This window comes from Delphinapterus leucas, chromosome X (assembly GCF_059928025.1).
Source record: "Delphinapterus leucas isolate spDelLeu-1000000601 "Yukka" chromosome X, BTC_Dleu_Yukka2, whole genome shotgun sequence".
In the NCBI taxonomy this organism is placed as follows: Eukaryota; Metazoa; Chordata; class Mammalia; order Artiodactyla; family Monodontidae; genus Delphinapterus; species Delphinapterus leucas.
The window spans coordinates 90,500,029-90,521,689 of record NC_143150.1 but is presented as its reverse complement, the minus strand read 5'-3'; the positions used below and the strand labels follow the sequence as shown (position 1 = coordinate 90,521,689).

At 40.0% G+C, this 21,661-nt stretch overlaps 1 protein-coding gene and 1 pseudogene across 1 annotated transcript in view; one reads left to right on the top strand and one right to left on the bottom strand.

Moving 5' to 3' along the window:
• Positions 1 to 427: 427 nt before the first annotated feature.
• On the bottom strand, positions 428 to 1,506 carry LOC111169532 (ribosomal biogenesis factor-like; annotated as a pseudogene).
• Positions 1,507 to 3,812: 2,306 nt separating this feature from the next.
• The window catches only part of ZNF81 (zinc finger protein 81), a 59,357-nt gene continuing 41,508 nt past the window's right edge, over positions 3,813 to 21,661 (top strand). Inside the window, exon 1 of the mRNA XM_022563830.2 lies at positions 3,813 to 4,159. Within this exon, the coding sequence (XP_022419538.1) occupies positions 4,088 to 4,159 (72 nt within the window). The 5' untranslated portion in view covers positions 3,813 to 4,087. The remainder of the gene's footprint in view (positions 4,160 to 21,661) is intronic.

Genomic DNA, 21,661 nt, shown 5'->3' with positions numbered 1-21,661 from the left:
CTTTCAGAGTCTTTCCGGTTGCATTTGCTGTTATGTCATTTTTTTCCCTGGTCTCTTCTACATTCATTATTCTCTTCTACCTGTATTTTCCTGTATTAACTTTGTTAATTTACATTTTGCTAGGGAAGCATCTGCTTCACATCAATATTAAAATATGTTGCTATACAGTTATGCATAATATCCCGCAATAACTACTTTGAAACGCTGCCTGATCTGGGAAAGATTCTCATTCTGCCTCTCTCTCTCTCTCTCTCTCTCTCTCTCGCTCTCGCTCTCTCTCACTCTCGCTCTCGCTCTCGCTCTCGCTCTCGCTCTCGCTCTCTCGCTCTCTCGCTCTCTCGCTCTCTCTCGCTCTCGCTCTCTCTTTCTCTGTGTGTGTGTGTGTGTGTGTGTGTGTGTGTGTGTATGTTTTTAAACTCTTCTTTATCTCATTTGCTAGGGGGTTATCTGTGACATCCATCATTTTAAAGGACCAGCTCTTTGTTTTCTTTAAACTCCCATTGTTATATTTATTTGACTTATTTAAGGTTTTTATTAGTTACTATTTTCCTTTTGGGGGGTTGCTTCATTTTGGTTTTTTTCTACTTCTGACGTTTTAGATTGAATACTTAGCTCTTCTTTGTATTTATTTATTTATTGTATAAAACATTTACTTTGTTGGTCTTTGGGGGCAGTTTGATACATCACCAGTGTATTACAGCTGAGCCATTAATATTGTTGCTTCCTCACCATTAACTGGTTCATTTTTATGACACTGCTGAGGAGTCCGCTGTTTCTGCAGAGGTTCAAGAGAAAGGCCTTTTAAGAAATGTGCAGGTTCCTTTTGTATATCTCCAGAAGCTGTTTCCACTCTATTAACTTTTTCATCATTCACAGTGTTTATCTTCTTAAGATCAGTGGTAACTGGTTTTTGCTGTTTTGTTTTTTTTTTTTTTTTTTTTTGCGGTACGCGGGCCTCTCCCTGCTGTGGCCTCTCCCGTTGCGGAGCACAGGCTCCGGACGCACAGGCTCAGCGGCCATGGCTCACGGGCCCAGCCGCTCCGCGGCATGTGGGATCTTCCCGGACCGGGGCACGAACCCGTGTCCCATGCATCGGCAGGCGGACTCTCAACCACTGCGCCACCAGGGAAGCCCGGTTTTGCTGTATTTTTTAACCTTAAAGTTTTTTGGCTGGCTCTATGGAATACATTCCTGGACTTCTGCCCTCTTAGTTTGTTCTTGGCCATTGTCTTTGATACCCTCGTGCAGCTGCTCAAGCTCCAGGTGATACCATCTGCACCTGTTATATTTATTTTTAATTAAAAATAAAGCCATTTAAATCTATAAATTTCACTCTGTATACAACTTTAGCGTGTTCCATGACTTCTGGTAAAAATTGTTTAGCTTCTGTATTGATTTCCGACTTTGATCCTGGGTTTTTTAGCAAAGTGTTTCTTTTTTTTTTTGCGGTACGCGGGCCTCTCACTGTTGTGGCCTCTCCCGTTGCGGAGCACAGGCTCCGGACGCACAGGCTCAGCGGCCATGGCTCACGGGCCCAAGCCGCTCTGCGGCATGTGGGATCTTCCCGGACCGGGGCACGAACCCGTGTCCCCTGCATCGGCAGGCGGACTCTCAACCACTGCGCCACCAGGGAAGCCTGTTTCTTTTCTCTTAAAACAGATTTATTTATTTAGATATATAAAACAGACTTATTTATATATATTCGATACCTTAAAATTCACCCATTTAAAGTATACAATTCAGTGGTTTTTAGTACATTCACAGAGTTGTTCAGTCATCACCACAATCTAATTTTAGAATATTTTCAACACCCCAGAAAGAAACCTTGCACACATTAGCAGATATTCACTATTCATGCCACCCCCCACCCCCAGCCCTAGGCAACTTCTAATCAGTTTTCTGTCTCTATATATTTGCCTGTTCTGGACATTTCATATAAATGGAATCATAAAATATGTGGTCTTTGTGACTGGCTTCTTTCACGTAAGATCATGATTTCAAGGTTCATTCATGTTATAGCGTGTATTGGTTCTTTTTTTATTGCCAAATAATATTCCATCGTATGGACACACCAAATTTTGTTTATCTGTTCATCAGTTGATGGACATTTAAGTGCTTTCTGCTTTTGGGCTACTATGAATAATACTGCTGTGAATATTTGTATACAAGTTTTGGAGTGGACATGGGTTTTCATTTCTCTTGGTAGATACCTAGGAGTGGAACTGCAGGGTCATATGACAACTCTATGGGTAGCATTTTGAGGAACTGCCAACCTGTTTTTCAGAGTGGCTGCACCATTTTACAATTCTACCAGTAATGTATGAGCTCAATTTCATTCACATCTCACAAACACTTGTTACTATCTTTTTTTTTTTGCCATCTTTGTGTATACGAAGTAGTCTCCTAATGAATAGAACATTTTTGATTTTTAAAAATATTTATTTATTTTTTGGCTGCGTCGGGTCTTAGTTGCGGCATGCAGGACCTTTTGTTGTGGCGTGCAGGCTCTTCGTTGCAGTGCGCGGGCTCCAGAGTGTGTGGGCTCTGTAGTTGCAGCAGTCAGGTTCTCTAGTTGTGTCGCACGGGCTTAGTTGCCCTGTGGCATGTGGGATCTTAGTTCCCTGACCAGGGATCAAACTGGCGTCCCCTGCATAGCAAGACAGATTCTTAACCACTTGACCACCAGGGAAGTCCCAGAACATTTTTGGTTTTGATTACATTTCCCTAAGGACTAATGACGTTGAACATCTTATACTATAATCAGAGAATGTAGTCTGTCAATTCCCAACATTCAGACATCTACAAGATTTTTTGTGTGGCCAGGTTATTTGATAGAATTTTGTAAAAGTTCCATGGGTGTAAGAAAAGAAAGCATATTCTCTTTCTTTGGCACAACATCATCTTTATGTGTTTAAAATTTAATTTGTTCATACCTTTAATTTTATTTTACTCCTTATTTCTTTTACTCTGTTGTTTCCTCTTCATCTCATTTCTTACTTTTGTTGTCCTAATTAAGTTCCTCTTCATTTTATGTGATATTTACCCTTTCCCAACAAGAATGACTAAATCTGTAGTGCCTGTATTAGTTGATCGTAATGAAATTGTACCTCAGTTTGGACACAGAGACACCCTCCCCTCCCTAGTTCCCTCAACAGGAGAAACATTTTTCACCTCTGGATGTTTTTGAGGTAATTAAAAATTTTAGTCCCAGGCTACTAGTATTTTCCTTATTGCATATCTCTTCTGTTTTAAGAAACTTTACTTAACATTTTTATTCCAAATTACGGTCATGTTTTCAACATTTGTTAAATAGAACCATGTTTATTTTGAGCCTCCCACATAAAAGGTACCATGTGATGTACCACTGAGAATGTGAACTTGAAAGCCTGGTAGACTGAGTTTGATTTAACATCACAAACCTCTGTTTCTGTATGCATAAAATGAGATAATAATAACTACAGCAACACATGGATGACGTGATTGTTGTGCAAATTAAATGAGGTACCTCCTTCTGTATATTACATGAGTCCTTGTAATAACAGTACTTGCTAATATGAATTAAATGTTTACCTGGGCCAGTCTGGTGCTGAGTGCCTTAAAAACATCATCTCATTTAATTTTCACAACCCCTTGAAATAAATAGTTTTGATTTGTTTTGGGAAAAAAATCTGAAGAAACATTTTCATATTCATATAGCTAAAGGTTGGCAGAGCTAGAAATGAAGCTTTTATTAATTTTAGTCTAAATCTCATGGTCTTGCTCATATTCCATTGTAATGAATAACTTGAATCGGTGTTGATGTGGCTTTGTCTACTCCACAGTATCCAGTGTCGTGAGCTATACTTCGGTGCCCTCAGGAAGCGCTTGTGGGGTGAATGTTGAATGCCTGACCAAGTGGACACTGTCTTTCCAGGTTTCTTGGAGTCTCTGTGGAGCCCCTGGGCCAGACCCCATAGTGAAGGCTGCAGGATCTTCCTTCAGGCCCCAGCAGCTCTGGTTGAGTCCACAGGTGCCCACCTGGCCTCGGGTTCCTGGGAAGAGTGGAGTTGTCAGCAAGAGAGCCCAAGTGCTTAGGCCCAGGGGGAAGATGCCAGCCAACCGGTGCGCTCCTGGGCCATCCCTGGCCCTGACTACAGGGGGGTGTGACAACTCCTGTGAGGTAAGGAAGAAGAAGAGGTGCCCAGGGACTGGAATTCATCCAGAATGAAAGATAATATCTCATTATTTGAATTTGTATGACTTTTTTTTTAACCAGGCAACATAATCAGGGGATTTTTATTGGATTTATTTCCCTTATGTGAATTTCCTTTTCCTGTCCATTGCTGATTTATTTATTTTAGCTTATGGATGTTTACAGGTTCTTTTTGAATATTAAGGTTAATAACCCTTTATCTTGCTTATATATTTTTGTGAATATTTTTTGCCACTTTGTAATTTGAAATTAGTTTCTAGTTTTATTTATAAGTGGCAAAAGGTGCCAAGTAGTTTTTGAAGTCTTCTTAAAACAGTGGCTCTTCCCTGCTTTGTTTCTCCCAGATTCCAACTCCCTAGAAGCAAGCATTCTTAATCTTTTTAATGGATTTATTTTTTTTTCGTTTTGGGCATTATCTATTGACTTTCCACTATGGAAGGTAGAGATTCAGCTTTTCCTTGCACCTCCACTCATATACACATTTGCCTCTAGCTATCACTGTTTTTATTAGATCTACTGTCAGGGCTTATTATTGTGACTGTTTATAGTTAAGTCATGTAGTGTCCATGCTGTGATTACTATTTCTGCACAACTTTTCCTTTTGCCTGGAATTAACTATTTTTTTTCTGGTTTAGTCATTTCTTTGCTTTACTATATACATATCAATAATTCAACTCCAAATTCTTTCCAGTTGTTTAAATCTCCACTCTGTATATTCAAACATATTAGGTAATGATCATAGTGACAATAATTATAAACACTCATATAATGTTTACTATATGCCCAGCAGTGTTACACACACACTACATATACTAACTCATCTTCCTAACAACCTGGAGAAGTAGGTACCATTGTTATTCCCACTTTATAGAAGGGGGAACTGGGGCATAAAGAAAAACTATCTGGCCCAAGTTAACACAGCTAGTAATGGAGGGGGGGCTATCTCAGCTCTGAGTATCATGTCTTCTCTTTGAAGAAATCTCTCCTGGACCTTACTGATTCACTGAAGGCTGGTTTGGTTGCTCTCTCAGCTTCACACACAGCTATGACCTTGGTGTGTTCTGTTCGCCATCCCTCAGGAAATCCTTTTTACCTCTGTCTTGTGTCAGATTTCCTTTCCTGGGAATCCTGTCCTTCCTTCCTGTTTCCTGGATCCTGTGTCTTCCTCTTTCTTGGTTTACCCCCTAATTTTTTGGAGCACATCCTCCAATATGTCCCTGAGAATGGATGCATGACAGGTGAACTTTATGAAGCTTTGCATGTCTGAAAATGTCATGCAAAAATGTATTTATATAATATACATAATTGTATAAATAAACTTATAGAAGTAAAAAAAAGTAATAAATACCATGGAAATATATTTATTTGACCCTGACACTAAATTTATCTTTTTGGCTGGGTATAGAATTCTAGGTTGGAAATCATTTTTGTGTAGAATTTTACAAGTCTGTTTCCAGTCTAGTCATTTTCTACCCATACACACGTTTTCTCTGCTTTTCAAAAAACTATTCTTGTTCAGTTGTTGATCCTCCATATTTTAAATTCTTTGTCCTACTGATTTCCATTTCTTTTGCTTTCCTTTCTAGTTTTTTTTTAAACTTCACCTCCCAGGTTTTCTTCTGTCTCTCTCATTAATGCTGTTCTATATTGTTGGAGGATGGAGGCAATGAAAAGTGCCCACCAAACTGGGAAGGTATCTTGAGACTGAAAAATGAGGCAGGCAGCTCCATATAATCAATGGATCAGTTTATTGTTATAGGGTAACTTACTCACAGGGTGGGATCAAGGGGGCGATGATCCAGAAGTATTTGCAGCTGCATTCCGCACAGCTGAGGGACGATTGGGACAATTTCATAGTTAACCTAGGGTATGGGGGTATGTGCTTGGAAACAGGAAGTGCATTCCTAAGTCAAGATTTATGAATGGGTAACTGGTCTTATGAGCACTGGGAATATGTCAGTGAAGGTCTTCATTATTGTTTATAAATTTATTTTATTTTTATTTATTTTTGGCTGTGTTGGGTCTTTGTTGCTGCATGTGGGTTTTCTCTAGTTGCGGCAAGCGGGGGCTACTCTTCATTGTAGTGCATGGGCTTCTCTTGTTGCGGAGCGTGGGCTCTAGGCGTGCAGGCTTCAGTAGTTGTGGCACGCGGGCTCAGTAGTTGTGGCTCATGGGCTCTAGAGCACCGGCTCAGTAGTTGTGGCACACGGGCTTAGTTGCTCTGTGGCATGTGGGATCTTCCTGGACCAGGACTTGAACCCCTGTCCCCTGCAATAGCAGGCAGATTCCCAACCACTGCGCCGCCAGGGAAGCCCTTCATTATTGTTTAAAGACTACCAGAGCGTAGAGGCCACCAGACCTAACGATCGTGAAACAATATCTATTAACTACAAAGCCCTTGGTGACAGAGAAGAGGCTTACTACACAGTACAGCTCTAGGCAGGGTCACTGGAAGGACAGGAGGAACTGCAGAGGCCCAAGATGGCATCTGTTATGATGACAACCATACATAAATTTTTATTTTAAATAGCTCTGTTTCTTTTCAGGATATTCCCTTATAATAGCATACTATTTTTGTTTTATGGATGTAGCATCTTATCACTCTAAGGATATTAGTAATAATTTTTAATCTAATTTTTAAAAAGTAATAGACACATGGCTCAAAAATAAAAAATTAAAAAATATATAAAAATTTTAAATATACAAAACTATATAGTCTAAATTCTCTTACCCATCTTTCTCCTATCTGTTCATCTCTCTTTAATACATATAACCAAGTTAGTTAGTTTTCTCTGCATGAGTTTCTTTATGCAGATAAAAGCAGCTGAGAACATATTCTTATTTTCTCCTTTTAAGTTCACGAAAGGTGTCCCACAAAACAAATTTTTATCAATTTTTAGTAACTTTAGGTCTTTTGGTGAGATAGAATATGAATTATAAACAATGCTGCCATGAACATTTTTGTTCATGTCTTGTCATGTACATGTGTCCACCCTTCTCTTGACTATATGCATAGGGGTGGAGTTAGTGGGTCATAGATTCAGCCTATCTTTTAAAAATGTTTTTATTGTGAAATATAACATATATCCAGAGAAGTGTGCAAAACAGACATGTACAGTTCAGTGATTTTTCACTGTATAGGTCTAGAAAATACCCATAGTCAGCATTCCAGAATCCCCCTACTTCCAAAGATAGCTACTCTCCTGACTTTTATGATAATTACTTCCATTGAGAAGAAAATCACAAGACACAGAGTGGAAAAAGAAACAGACAACAGAGGACTTATATCCAGGATGTATAAAGAACAACAAAACAATAAGAAAAAGCAGACTACCCAGTAGTCAGAGGCCTTATTTGAATAGGTGTATAACAAAGGAAGAAATCCAGATGACTAATAACACCTGAGATGGTACTCAATCTCTTTAGTCATCAGGGAAATGCAGAAGTTAAACCACAATGTAATACCACTACACTCCCACCAGAATGGCTAAAATTAAGAAGTCTAACAATGACAAGTGTTAGCAAGGATAGGGGGTCATATCAGTAGTTCATATACTCATTTCAGCACATATAGCTGCTGCTATGTTAGCTCATATCAGCAATTCATATGCTGCTGGTGGGAGTGTAAATTGGCACAATCTCTTTGGAAAACATTTTAGCCTTCTTTATCAAAGCATACATAGACCATATGAGGAAACACTTCTAGGAAAATACCCAAGAGAAATCCTTGGCTAATGTACCGGGACACACATTTAAATGCTCCCTGTAGCATTACTTGTAACAGCAAGAAACTGGAAATAACTTAAATGTCCATCAATAGTAGAATGGATACAAAAATTGAACATAATATTGAGTGAAAGAATCCAGACACAAAATAATTTGTATTGTTTTAATTTATGTAAATTAAAGCAGAACAAAACCATATTGTACAGGGATGTATGGTTAGGTGGTGAAACTCAAAAGCAAGTGCTTACTATCAGAGGCAGGATAGTGGTTTCCATGATTGATGGGGAGGCTGGGTGGAAGGAGGGAAAGAGGCATGAGGAAGGCTTCTGGGCAAAGAGGTGGCAATGTTCTGTTTCCAGACCAGAGTGGGAATTACGTAGGTATTTGCCTTGAATAATTAGTTAAGCCAAATATTTATGTTTCATGTATTTTTTGAATGAGTATTATATTTTATAAAAATCTTTTGAAAAGGAAAAGAATATCTACCCTCCAATTTTGACCGCAGTCTCCCATAAACCCTTTCCAAAGACAGCTACAAAAACATACATACATACACACACAGACACACACACTCTGCTATAGCCATTTTTAAACTTCCAACACTTTTCTCATTTAACAATAAATCTTGGTGATCATTAAATGTCAGTAGATGTAATGAGTTGCCTCATTCTTTTTAAAGGCTGAATCTTATTCAATTATATGGATATATCACAATATAACCAGCCCCCCATTGATAGACATTTAAGATGCTCCCAGTCTTTTGCTATTACAGACAATGCTGCAATGAAAATCCTTATTTCATCCTTATACATATTTCAGTTGACACAAGAGGAAATATGTTTAAAGAGAAATTTCTGCAAATGGAATTCTCAGGACAAATGATATATATGCATTTTTATTTTTGATTGATATAGCAAAATGACCTTCTTTGTGAGTTGTACCAGTTGTATAAGAATGCCTGTTTTCACCGTACCCAAGACAGAAGAGTGTCTTGTCATATTTTTCTTTTTGGCCCATATAATAAGTTAAAACATGGTATATTAGTACAGATCTAATTTGCATTTCTCATGTTATGACTAAGGTCGAATATATGTAATTGTGTTTAAAGATCCATTTATATTATTTTTCCTGAGCTGATTTTAAATTTCCTTTGCCCATTTTTCTATTAGGTTTTTGCTATTTACGTATTAATGACAGTAGCTCTTTGTCTGGGTCTGTCTCTGGGTCCCAAATATTTTCCCTCAACTTCTCAGTTGTCTTTTAAAGGAAAATATTGACTTTTTCTCCGTGCATTTCACATAATTGTGCTTATCAATCTTTTATGTCCTCCAAGCTTTGTGTCATAAGTAGAAGGCCTTCCCCATTGCTCAGCTATATTTAAAAATAAATTCCTGCATTTTCTTTTTAGTATTGGTACTTTCATGTTTTTAGTTTTGCTTTTACTTCTGTGACTATCTGGATTTTTGGTTGTTGTTGTAAAGCCTTAGCTAGGGATCAATCTTCATTTTCTTCAAGATGCCTACACATTTGTCCCATTACCAGTTATTGAATAACCTATATTTTCCCCACTAATATGCAGCACTACATTAGGATATATATATATATATTTATATTTATATTCTAATACATAACTCTGGGTATATTTATGTACCTTATTCTCTTCTGTTGATCTAATAGTCGTAGTCTTTATGATTCTAATTCCTCTGTATTTATAGTTTATTCTAATACATAGGAGGGCTAAGTCTCTGATTACTCTTCTTTTTGAGAAATTTACTGTTTTCTTGACTGTTTTATTTTCCGTACACAATTTATAATCAGCTTACCGAATTTAAAAATAATCCTCTTGTCATTGTCAGTGAGTTTGCATTAAACTTGTATTTTAAGATACGACCATTCGTCTCTTTATGATAATTCAGATTTACTACTAAAGTACAGAGTATGTTTGTATTTTTTTCAAGTAATCTTTGCATTTTCCATTAGTGTGATAAAGTTTTCTTCAAGTATATTTTTGACATCAGTGCTTGTTTCTGTTATCTAAATGAAAAAATACAATGCAAATGTATGTGAATGTATATCATTACAAAATGGAACTAAAATGACAATTATACACACAGATAGTTGGAGAGTGAGTGAAAGGAAAAACAAAGAATCCTGTGGTTCTCTTATTCTTGTTCAGGAGAACGATATAGATATTGATGGACCTTGTTAGAGAAACAAGCGTATACTTATGGTTCCCTTTTCTCCACATCCTCTCCAGTATTTATTGTTTGTGATCTTTTTAATGATGGCCATTCTGACTGGTGTGAGGTGATACCTCATTGTAGTTTTTATTTGCATTCCTCTAATAATTAGCAATGTTGAGCATCTTTTCATGTGCCTATTGGCCATCTGTATGTCTTCTTTGGAGAAATGTCTGTTTAGGTCTTCTGCCCATTTTTTTGATTGGGTTTTGTTGTTGTTGTTATTGAGTTGTATGAGCTGTTTGTATATTTTAGAAATTAAGCCCTTGTCGGTCACATCATTTATAAATATTTAAGGGAGACAGATTTCTAATCTCAGTCATTCATGAGACAGAATGGGGAGTTGGAGGGTCTGTGTCTGGCCTTGTCTGCAGATACAGGCAAAAGGAGAAAGGTCTGCATTTGTTCTTGTCACAGGTAAAAAGGGAGTCGTTTGCAAGTCGTATGGGGGTCATGGGAAAGAGTGGACAGCCAGACTTATCTAAGTAATGTGGGAAGAATGGTTGTTTGTGGTAAGTCATTTCTCAAAAAGGAATACAAATAGGTAGGAGGGATTTCTTAACTGTCACTGTTTTCAGGGCTCAGGTGAAGTTCGACATTGTCAGGGGTTCTCAGTTCTGTTTGAAAACTTGCGTCCTAGATGTCCATGCCCCCGGCCACATGGCATTCTTCTGCCCCACAGAATGGCTGAGTGATGACCAAGGGAAGTGGTTCAGGGAGACATTTGGAGGTGTTGGCAGGTGTTTTGCGTGTGAGATGCAGGAGCTGGGACCCTACCTGCTGTTTCTGACAGACTTCTTAGCAAGATTAAGGGGAATGGTGATAGCATCCTGGTCGTAGGTACTGGAAGACCTGACAGTTAAATTTAAGGCTCTTGTAACAGTTTGGGAGAGATGTGCCAGGGCATTTTCCTTTGTGAGGAAGGCTCCAGGGGGTGGTTCTGAAAGGCAAAGATCATTAATGCCTTTCCCTTTCCTGTACCTCCTGAGGTCTGAGGTGTTTCCTCTTCAGGTTCTGTGTTGTTCCTCATCCTCTACTGACACAAAATCATTATGGCCCATTCTAGTAGCTATAAATTCACCTCCCCCTGCCCAATTATCTTCTACTAGTTCCCAGGCCTTTCATCTGAATGGGTCAGGTACAAGAAGGACAAGGGCATTTTTATAGATCTCTGTTATGTTGTGCACTTTGGCCCATAGTAAGCGATGTACTGAACCAAGTAGTAATTAACCTTGTGATCTAGGACAGTGTCCATCCAACCAGAGAATCCAGGTAGCTGAACCAGAATTAAATTTCAGTCTCTCAGGCTCCCTCCCTGCTGGCTGGGCTGCCACGCAGAGGGTTACCAGCCAGGCTGGTCTGGGGTCGCTAGGTGAAAGAAAGATTATACCCAGGAATGTTCAATGGAGGATCCCAGATTGTCAAGATATGTCCATATAACCCCTGATCACTAATTACCCAGGGAGCAGCTGAAAGGAACTGATTACTTTCTGGGAAGAGCCATATTCGTTGACCCAACTGCTTTACTAGGGTTGTGGACCAGAAGGAGGCAAGGGTGATAGAGTCTGAAATCCTTTTGAGTCCATTTCTGAGGAGGCCATTCCAACACTCAACAATACCAGATGCTGGTGGATGGTTGGGGAGTGTGGAAGTCCATCAGATACCTGCCTGTCATTACATGGTTTTGCAGTAAAAGGTGTACCGTTTTCAGGCTGCAGATAAATAGTCCAGGATGCCGAAAACTTGACACAGATGACTTCTAAGGGCCACAGCGGTGTGGCTGGAGTCAGCTGAGCAGAGTGTAACACTTCAACCTGAAAAAATGTCAGCAATGGTGCAACAGTGGTGACATCCCTGAGAGCAGGCTCTTGAGGTGTGATGCAGTATGCCAGGAGCAGGCGGGCCCACAATTCATGCAGTGTGTCCTTCCTCATCCCAATGGGTCATCTTTTAGAAGGAGTCATGTTTTGGCAGGCAATGGTAGCTTCTGCGTCAGAAAGCTATAGTCTTGCAATTTGCGTCCAGTCTGTGATGATGGTTGTGTTGCCATGTCCATGTGATGATGGATGCAGAAAAGCAATAGCAGTAATATAGGCCCTGAAGGCTCCATCAGCAGTGTGATTCCTGTCAGTATCATCGGAGACTGAACCCTTACCATGGGCACCTACGTGGGTGACCCAGACCGTTCAATTAGTAGCCTTGTTTTGTTTCCATGGCCCACGATACCAAAGAAGGCTGCCCAGTCTCCCAGCCTGTAGTCTTCCAAGTGGGAGACTGAACAGCTGGACATTGGCAATAGCTTAAGAGTCAATAGATATCAAAGGGAATATTGGCCAGAGTTACAAGCATAGGCTTGAGTTCTGCCTGCTGAGGGGAGTGCTCACATCCATTCTCAGTTCTACTAAGGTTGAACAGCCACAGAGCCTGGTAGAAACCATTAGATTCCAGCTTAGACCACTCATTAGCGGATCAGGTCTAGGCATTTGAGGGATCTTCTATGAATCGAGTGCCCCATGAAGCCCAGCAGCCTTGCTCCACGGTTGGCAGAATGGGAAACAGATTTTCTCCCAAAGGGAAAATCTGTCCCATTTTCATGTGAAGCCAGGCCAGCTGTGCTCTTGAATATATTCTTTCCTTTTGACAAACGAGGCTTTTGGGCCCTTCCCACCTTGTTAGTCATCGAGTCTTAATTGACCTACCCCCAAAGGGGAGTATCAAGCTGGAGGGTTTGCAAGGCCTCCATGAGTTAGGTGTTCAGTTTCGACAAGGGCCCAGTAGTAAGCTAATAGCTGCTTTTCATAAGGGGTATAGCTAGTAGGTGTGTAAGGAAGACGACAAAGCCTGTAACCTAGGGGGCTTTTCCAAACAGAGGCTGCCCCCCGTTGCTAGCAGCCCCAGTAGGCAACACCATCAGTTACACGGACTGGTAGCTCAACAGGGTCATTTAGGCTTTGGGGACCCTGAAGGCAGAGAGCAGAGAATGTGCCACAGCGTGCCGGACAGCATCCTACACTGACCGTTGGTTTGGGCCTCACTCAAAAGACATTGTGGTTTAGCCAATATAAAGGATCAAATAGAATGTCCAGGTGAGGCACATATTGTCTCCCATTCCCAAAGAGCCCAGTGTGATGTTGGGCTTCCTTTTTGGCATAGGGTTCAAAGAGATAGAAGTTTTTCTTTGATTGCAAGAGGGATAGAGCATCGTCCATCCACCCAGAGGTCCCAGACACTTTAGTCGAATTTTGTCAGGGTTTACCAGCGACCTCTGATGGCAAAGGCGTAATAATACTATGGGCGGAGCCATTGAAATTAAGGCTTCCGACTGGCTAACCAAGAAGACTTCATCTATATAGTGAAAAGTTTGGACAGCAGAGGGTAGAGGCAGTCTCGCCAAAGCCTGACCCACTCACTGGTGTGAAACGCCAAGGTACTCTCATTACTTCTGGGAGAGTACTGCCAACGTATATGGAAGGCCTTGCCATGTGAATGCAGATTGGTCGTGGTCCTTGGTGTCAAGAACTGTGTAGGGGCTGAGATTTTACCCTACTAGTAAGCTAAGAAGTTGGCTTGCCACAGTTTCAAGTATGTTGACAGAGGCCATGAGACTCCTGAGTCAGTGATGGGAGACTTTATTTGCCACAGAAAAATCAGTAGCCAGAGTCAGCGTGGTTGCATGTTAGGGAAAAAAAATTAAATCTCATAGCAACCCAGGAAATATAAATATACAAATATAAAATAGAAAGAAAATTGTTTTGTTATTGAATAAGCATCAAAGCAGACCACAGTGCGCATCACAAGCAATTAGCTAAAGAGATTGCAAAGACAGAAAGAAATCTCACCCTTTTCTGGGACAGAGCAGATAGAGTCCATTACCTGCTTGTTTTCAAGATAAACGATAACTTATCAAGTCCTCATGCAAGAGGACTTGACAGGACAATTCAGTCTACATTCTTTCATAGTTCATCCTAAGTTCACCTGGTAATGGGAGTGGCCATCTGTGCTAGTTAATTGCCTTTATCTAAAGGCAAAATCAAACTGCTCCTGTCTCTATGACAAGCAGGTAGTTCCAGCTTAGAGCCAGGTGCCTAGGCTAAGCTCCCAGGGTGACAGGGAGATAGGGTGCTATCTTTCTTCCTTGTTATCTACATGTCAATGAGGTGTCTCCCAGACCCTTAAGAAAAACATTCCTCGGTTATAATGCTGACAAAAGGCTTATTTAACCTTTTAAAAGATTTACATACATATAAAAGGGGCAGAGGGAGGATTTACAAATACCAGGTTTCTCAAGGAAATACTCTAAGAAAAGGGAAGCGGTGAGGGGGGGGAATCTCCTCTTTTGGCAACAGGGAAAATTCCATTTTTTTTTATCCTTACAACTTTCCTTTTATAATAACACCACACTTTTCTAATTATCTCACTGCATTTTCTACCTTTCTGTGGGCAGTTTGCTGCCACCTAAATATCTAGTAAGTCCACACAATAGCTAAGCACAGCAATTAGGAAAATTACCATAGGGTGAATTTTAAAAGTCAGTGCAATATATGCGTTGGGGAAAAAAGCCTTTAAATATGTCTTACCAGTAGTTAAAGCACATTCTTGATTAGCAATGTGCAAAAGCTCTCTGTTCCTCATATGTTACTTTTACAAACTGTTGTATTATCTTTATTCCTTGCTCTTTCAAATGATTAATTATTTAAGTATTATTTTGTAGTTCCTTATGAAATCTTACCCAGTCCAAGGCCAAGGAGTAGCTCTCTGGGGGCCTGATAATTAATTTTTGTTTGTTTTTTGATGTGGGCCATTTTTAAAGTCTTTATTGAATTTGTTACAATATTGCTTCTGTTTTATGTTTTGGTTTTTTGGCTGGGAGGCATGTGGCATCTTAGCTCCCTGACCAGGTATCCAACCTGCACCCCCTGCATTGGAAGGTGAAGTATTAATCACTGGACCACCAGGGAAGTCCCTAATTAAGATTTTTTTGTGGCTGCTTCCCACTAGCTATCGGTTTTACATTTGGTAGTGTATATATGTCCATGACACTCTCTCACTTCGTCCCAGCTTACCCTTCCCACTCCCCGTGTCCTCAAGTCCATTCTCTACATCTGCGTCTTTGTTCCTGTCCTGCCCCTAGGTTCTCCAGAACCATTTGTTTTTAGATTCCATATATACTGTGTAGCATACGGTATTTGTTTTTCTTTCTGACTTACTTCACTCTGTATGACAGACTCTAGGTCCATCCACCTCACTACAAATAACTCAATTTTGTTTCCTTTTATGGCGGAGTAATACTCCACTGTATATATGTGCCACATCTTCTTTATCCATTCATCTGTCTATGGACGCTTAGGTTGCTTCCATGTCCTGGCTATTGTAAATAGTGCTGCAATGAACATTGGGGTACATGTGTCCTTTTGAATTATGGTTTTCTCAGGGTATACGCCCAGTAGTGGGGTTGCTGGGTCATATGGTAGTTCTATTTTTAGTTTTCTAAGGAACCTCCATGCTGTTCTCCATAGTGGCTGTATCAATTTACATTCCCACCAACAGTGCAAGAGGGTTCCCTTTTCTCCAGCATTTATTGTTTGTAGATTTTTTGATGATGGCCATTCTGACTGGTGTGAGGTGATACCTCATTGTAATTTTGATTTGTATTTCTCTAATGATTAGTGATGTTGAGCATTCTTTCATGTGTTTGTTGGCAATCTGTATATCTTCTTTGGAGAAATGTTTATTTAGGTCTTCTGCCCATTTTTGGATTGGGTTGTTTGTTTTTTTGATATTGAGCTGCATGAGCTGATTGTAAATTTTGGAGATTAATCGTTTGTCAGTGGCTTCATTTGCAAATACTTTCTTCCATTCTGAGGGTTGTCTTTTCGTCTTGGTTATGGTTTCCTTTGCTATGTAAAAGCTTTGAAGTTTCATTAGGTCCCATTTGTTTATTTTTGTTTTTATTTCCGTTTCTCTAGGAGGTGGGTCAGAAAGGATCTTGCTGTGATTTATGTCATAGAGGGCTCTGCCTATGTTTTCCTCTAAGAGTTTTATAGTGTCTGGCCTTACATTTAGGTCTTTAATCCATTTTGAGTTTATTCTTGTGTATGGTGTTATGGAGTGTTCTAATTTCAGCTCGGTGCTTTGTGACCACCTAGAGGGGTGGGATAGGGAGGGTGGGAGGGAGGGAGACACAAGAGGGAAGAGATATGGGGATATATGTATATGTATAGCTGATTCACTTTGTTATAAAGCAGAAACTAACACACCATTGTAAAGCAATTATACTCCAATAAAGACGTTAAAAAAATAAAAAGAAAGAAAAGATTTTTTTCTTATAAGCCCAATGAATTTCTCCCGAGTTCCTGTTGTTCAGTAATTAACATCACACGGACATAATGTAGCCCTGCAGTAATGGTTCCATCTCCCCAAATAGTATTTCCCAGATGCAAAACACAGAGACAGCCATGGTCATTTCTAGTATATTATTATGAGGCACTCTTTGAAGGGTACAGATTGAACTTCCAGTGCTTAATGTAGTTTTAATTACTTTAAGTCTTGAGGAACAACCCAGCCTATGGGCCGTTGCTTGCATTGGTCCAAATCAATAACAGGCATGCAAATCTCCCTGAATAATAGGCATCTACTTTTGTTTATCCATACTGGGACTGGAGAGAACTTGCATCCGAAAATTAATACAGTGACATAAGACCTATCTTCTGCAGTCGCTATCTATAAATGCCAGGTTTCTGTTTGTCTATTAATTAGATGCTGTTTTAAACCATTCTCTGTCCCTTCTGGTATAGTCATAGTGCAATACCTCTTTGTTCCCTTGAATATGCTGTAATTCTGAACTAGTGATGCTATCCTAGAGTTATTTGATAGCTAACTGCTCCTGGACTGTACAGATGAGTGGCTCTGAGACCTATGTGGTGATTTTTTTGCCCCATCATTAAATTATTCCAAACAGTCCAATTCCAGAATTTTCTCAGTTTCCATTTGACTTGAGTTTCCATGGCTTTTAAACATCTTGCATGATGTGATTCCATGCAGTTTGCCATTGTATTATGTGTTTTTGTAGTTATCCCAAAGCACCAAGTTTATTATTCAAAATCTCATTACCAAAAGAGTTAGCTATACCTGTGCCTGTTCCTGTTTCTTCCAGGATTGTATTCCGATAAGCCTTCGTTTGCCCTTGTGTGGTCCCAAATAGGCCCCTTAAACAGATTCCATAGTGGGAGGGCTCAGGGATACAAGTCTAGTTGTGAAGACTGATTTTAGCCTCAGATATATTAAGAGAAACTATCCACCTATAATCCTAGGGGCTATTAAAATAGACTCAGGGCATTGCCATGTTCCAAATGTAGTAGGGAGATCTTGTTTATATATATCTTACAGGGTCTGTTGATAGGATTCTCACCAGTTTGTATGATGTAATTTACCATCACTATCTTTACAGATATCAGTAGTCTTATTGAACCAAACCCTTACCATAGTAAAGGCAAGAGAACAGTTCTCTAGTAGGATTACTCCTACAGTTCTCTTGATTGTAGTATAGTTAAGAGAGTTCTTTCTTCTATAACAATCCTTCCAGTCAAACTAGTTAAAACATTTTTGTGTCAAATTTAGGGCTGGAGTATCTTGATGCATATTAGTTACTTTACTTTGGTATTATAAAAAATTACTAATGAATATGGTTCCACCTTTACTCTGCCAATAATTGACTTGTTTGACTTAAAAGTCCAGATCATGTCTATTCTGAGAATACAATATGGAGTTGATTAGAAATATGTAATTGTGGAGACCATTACTTGGAGTATAGAAAAAAAAAGCAGTGTAATATGTGTTTTCTAGTAAAATCTGATTCTTAGGTAGTTGAAATAACTCTGCTGTGACTAGGACAGCAAGGCAGTCTATGAGAATGGTAATGTTTGCTTGTAGGGGAGGAAAAAATAATTTTCTTTCTACCCTAAGTTCTTGGCTGAGACCCCTTTTTTTATTTTTTTATTTTTTTAAACATCTTTATTGGGGTATAATTGCTTTACAATTGTGTGTTAGTTTCTGCTTTATAACAAAGTGAATCAGTTATACATATACATATGTTCCCATATGTCTTCCCTCTTGCGTCTCCCCCCCTCCCACTCTCCCTATCCCACCCCTCCAGGCTGTCACAAAGCACCGAGCTAATATCCCTGTGCCTTGCGGCTGCTTCCCCCTAGCTATCTACCTTACTACGTTTGTTAGTGTGTATATGTCCATGACTCTCTCTCGCCCTGTCAAAGCTGAGACCCCTTTAATAAAAGATAAATTAATAAGAGAAAACAAGTTTATTAACTTATATACCTCATGTATATATGGGAGATACCCAGGGAACAATGAGTCACTCAAAACGGTGGCTTAGAATTCCGGCTTATATAGCATCTTCAGCAAAGAACAATAAATTTATGGGGAAACGACAGGACAAAGGAAAGCAGTTTTAGGTTTCCAAGGGCAGCATACTGTGGGAACATAAATATATGGGAGAAGGCTAATGGTAGATAAAGGCTAGTTAATAAAGTTTGTTATGTAGGTGCCATCCCCAGGCTGATAGGGTCTAAAGTTGCCTCCCGTGATTAACTTTTGTCCTTCCTGGGAGAGAGGAGAGGAGAGACACCTTTGAAAATTTATACCTTTTTAAAAAATTTTTTATTGGAGTATAGTTGGTTTACAATGTTGTGTTAGTTTCTGCTGTACAGCAAAGTGAGTCAGTTATACATATACATATATCCACTCTTTTTTAGATACTTTTCTCATATAGGTCATTACAGAATATTGAGTAGAGTTCCCTGTGCTATTCATTGATCCTTATTAGTTATCTATTTTATATATAGTAGTGTGTATATGTCAGTCCCAATCTCCCATGAAAATTTATATCTTACTTTTAGGCAAATGGGAGGACAGGGAGCTTTTCTTGTACCTGCTGCTTCTCAACTGCATTCAGCTCAAAATAATCCTTATGCCAAAGTGACATATTCTGCTACTCTTCAACCTCATTTCAGTTGAGCTCAATACCAGTATCAGTCACTCTAGAAAACTTAAGTTTCAAGTTCTCTGTGGGAGCGACAGTCCAGTCCTCCTGAGGTACTGGCTTCATAGGGAAAGCATGAATCCAACTGTATTTTTTCTTTTACTTGGAAAGGTCCCTCCCAGTGTGGTGACAGCCTGTCTTTTCCTGGGACTCTTTTATGTAGATGAAATCTCCCTTTTGATAGAGGTGGCAGACTTTCCAGGGGGTCTTTCCAGGTTCTTATGACTTTATGTCTCAGGGTTTCTGGGGAAGAGAGAATCCCTTTTAAGAATTGAATATGATTATGGGAAGATTCAGTTAAATTAGGCACAGGACATGGTCTCAGACCAAAATTCATAGGCCTGCTAAACATAAGTTCAAAGAGAGTGATTTCATGCTTGCTGGCAAGGGTTGCTCTAATTTTTAACAAGCTAGTGGTAAAGCTGTAGGCCTTTTTAACCCTAATTGGTTGCTGAATCTTGGCCAATGAGTTTCTTTAGAGTTTGATTCATTTGCTGTACATGTCCACAGGAATAAGAATGATAGGCTATATGATAGCTTGTAGAAATCTGTAGACATTTTTGTAATTCTTGAACAGCAGTGGAAATAAATTGACTTTTTCTGTCTGATTCAACGTGCTCTGGTGTCCCCAAAGTGGAAATTACGTTTATTAAGGGAACCTATACCATTGCCTGAGCACTGGCTTTTTGAAGAGAGGAAAACTTCAGGCCATTCTGACATCATACACACCATAAGTAGACAAAGCCTCCTATGTTCTGCAAGCATTACTTCTATGAAATCCAAGTGCCAGCAGTTCCTGTTGGATGGGAAGTTGGTTGGGGAAAACTTCTGGTGCTTACTTTGGGAGTGGCCTGTAAAGAATTCTGCTGACAGATAGCACATCTCTTTAATATGTTTTGAATAAGTTCATCTCTTTGGTAGGTGTAGTGAGAGTCTTTAAAATGCCTTTATCAATGGTGAAAAACTGAAACTATTTCCACTAAGATCAGGAACAAGACAAGGTTGCCCACTCTCACCACTGTTATTCACCATAGTTTTGGACGTTTTAGCCACAGCAATCAGAGAAAACAAAAGAAATAAAAGGAATCTAAATTGGAAAAGAAGAAGTAAAGCTGTCACTGTTTGCAGATGACATGATACTGTACATAGAGAATCCTAAAGATGCTACCAGAAAACTGCTAGAGCTAATCAGTGAATTTGGTAAAGCACTTCTGGGGGCTGGAATGGGGGAAGGGCTCTCCCACCTCCATGGCCTCCTTGCCTCCCCAGGGAGAGGGGAAAGGAGTCAGCCAGCTGTCGGTGCTAGAAGCTTCAGGATCACGCGCTCGGACAGCGGACTTTCTCTAAGAGCCCGTGCGCCCATCCTCAACCAGGAGAAGACGCTCAACCTCCCACATGTCCTGTCCACCTGGGTTTCAGAGGATCTTGCCTTCTGACCCGGAGGCAAAGGGATTGAAGCCATCGCCTTCCTCCCTTACTAGAAACACAAGAAGAAGCTGAGAGTGAAACACAAGAAGAAGCTGAGAGTTACGTGGCCGGATCAACCCAGGCTCCCAGTGCAGTGTTAGGACTGAGGGCCCCAAGGGGGCAAAGTGGGAGACTCGCCCCTTCCAGCTCATTCGCACCTGCTCCCTCCGCCCTGCTGTGGGTCGGGCTCTCTGCCAGGGTGGCCTACCCCTTGCGTAGCTTTTGTGATTTGATGTTCTGTTTATTTACTAAGTGGGCAGGTTACAGGTGTGGTGCAGGAGTCCTGAGGTTTTGCTGCTGTATACTTTTTTTCTTTTTAAGATTTTGGTTTGTCAGGCTTGCTATGTTCATTTCACGCAGCGAGGGTTTTCTCGTGCCCGAGATGGCCACGGCCAGCAGGAGTGAGCTTTATTGTGTGAAGAGTTCAGGGAGGTCTGTGTCTTTATGCCTGTCTTACCCCTAAGTACTTCATGACCTTTTTTTTTTTCTTAGATTCCATATATATGTGTTAGCATACGGCATTTGTTTTTCTCTTTCTGACTTACTTCACTCTGTATGACAGACTCTAGGTCCATCCACCTCACTACAAATAACTCAATTTCGTTTCTTTTTATGGCTGAGTAATATTCCATTGTATATATGTGCCACACCTTCTTTATCCATTCATCTGTTGATGGACACTTAGGTTGCTTCCATGTCCTGGCTATTGTAAATAGAGCTGCAATGAACATTTTGGTACATGACTCTTTTTGAATTATGGTTTTCTCATTGTATATGTCCAGTAGTGGAATTGCTGGGTCATATGGTAGTTCTATTTGTAGTTTTTTAAGGAACCTCCATGCTGTTCTCCATAGTGGCTGTACCAATTCACATTCCCACCAACAGTGCAAGAGTGGGGGAAGGGTAAGCTGTGACAAAGTGAGAGAGTGGCATGGACATATATACACTACCAAACGTAAAATAGGTAGTGGGAAGCAGCCG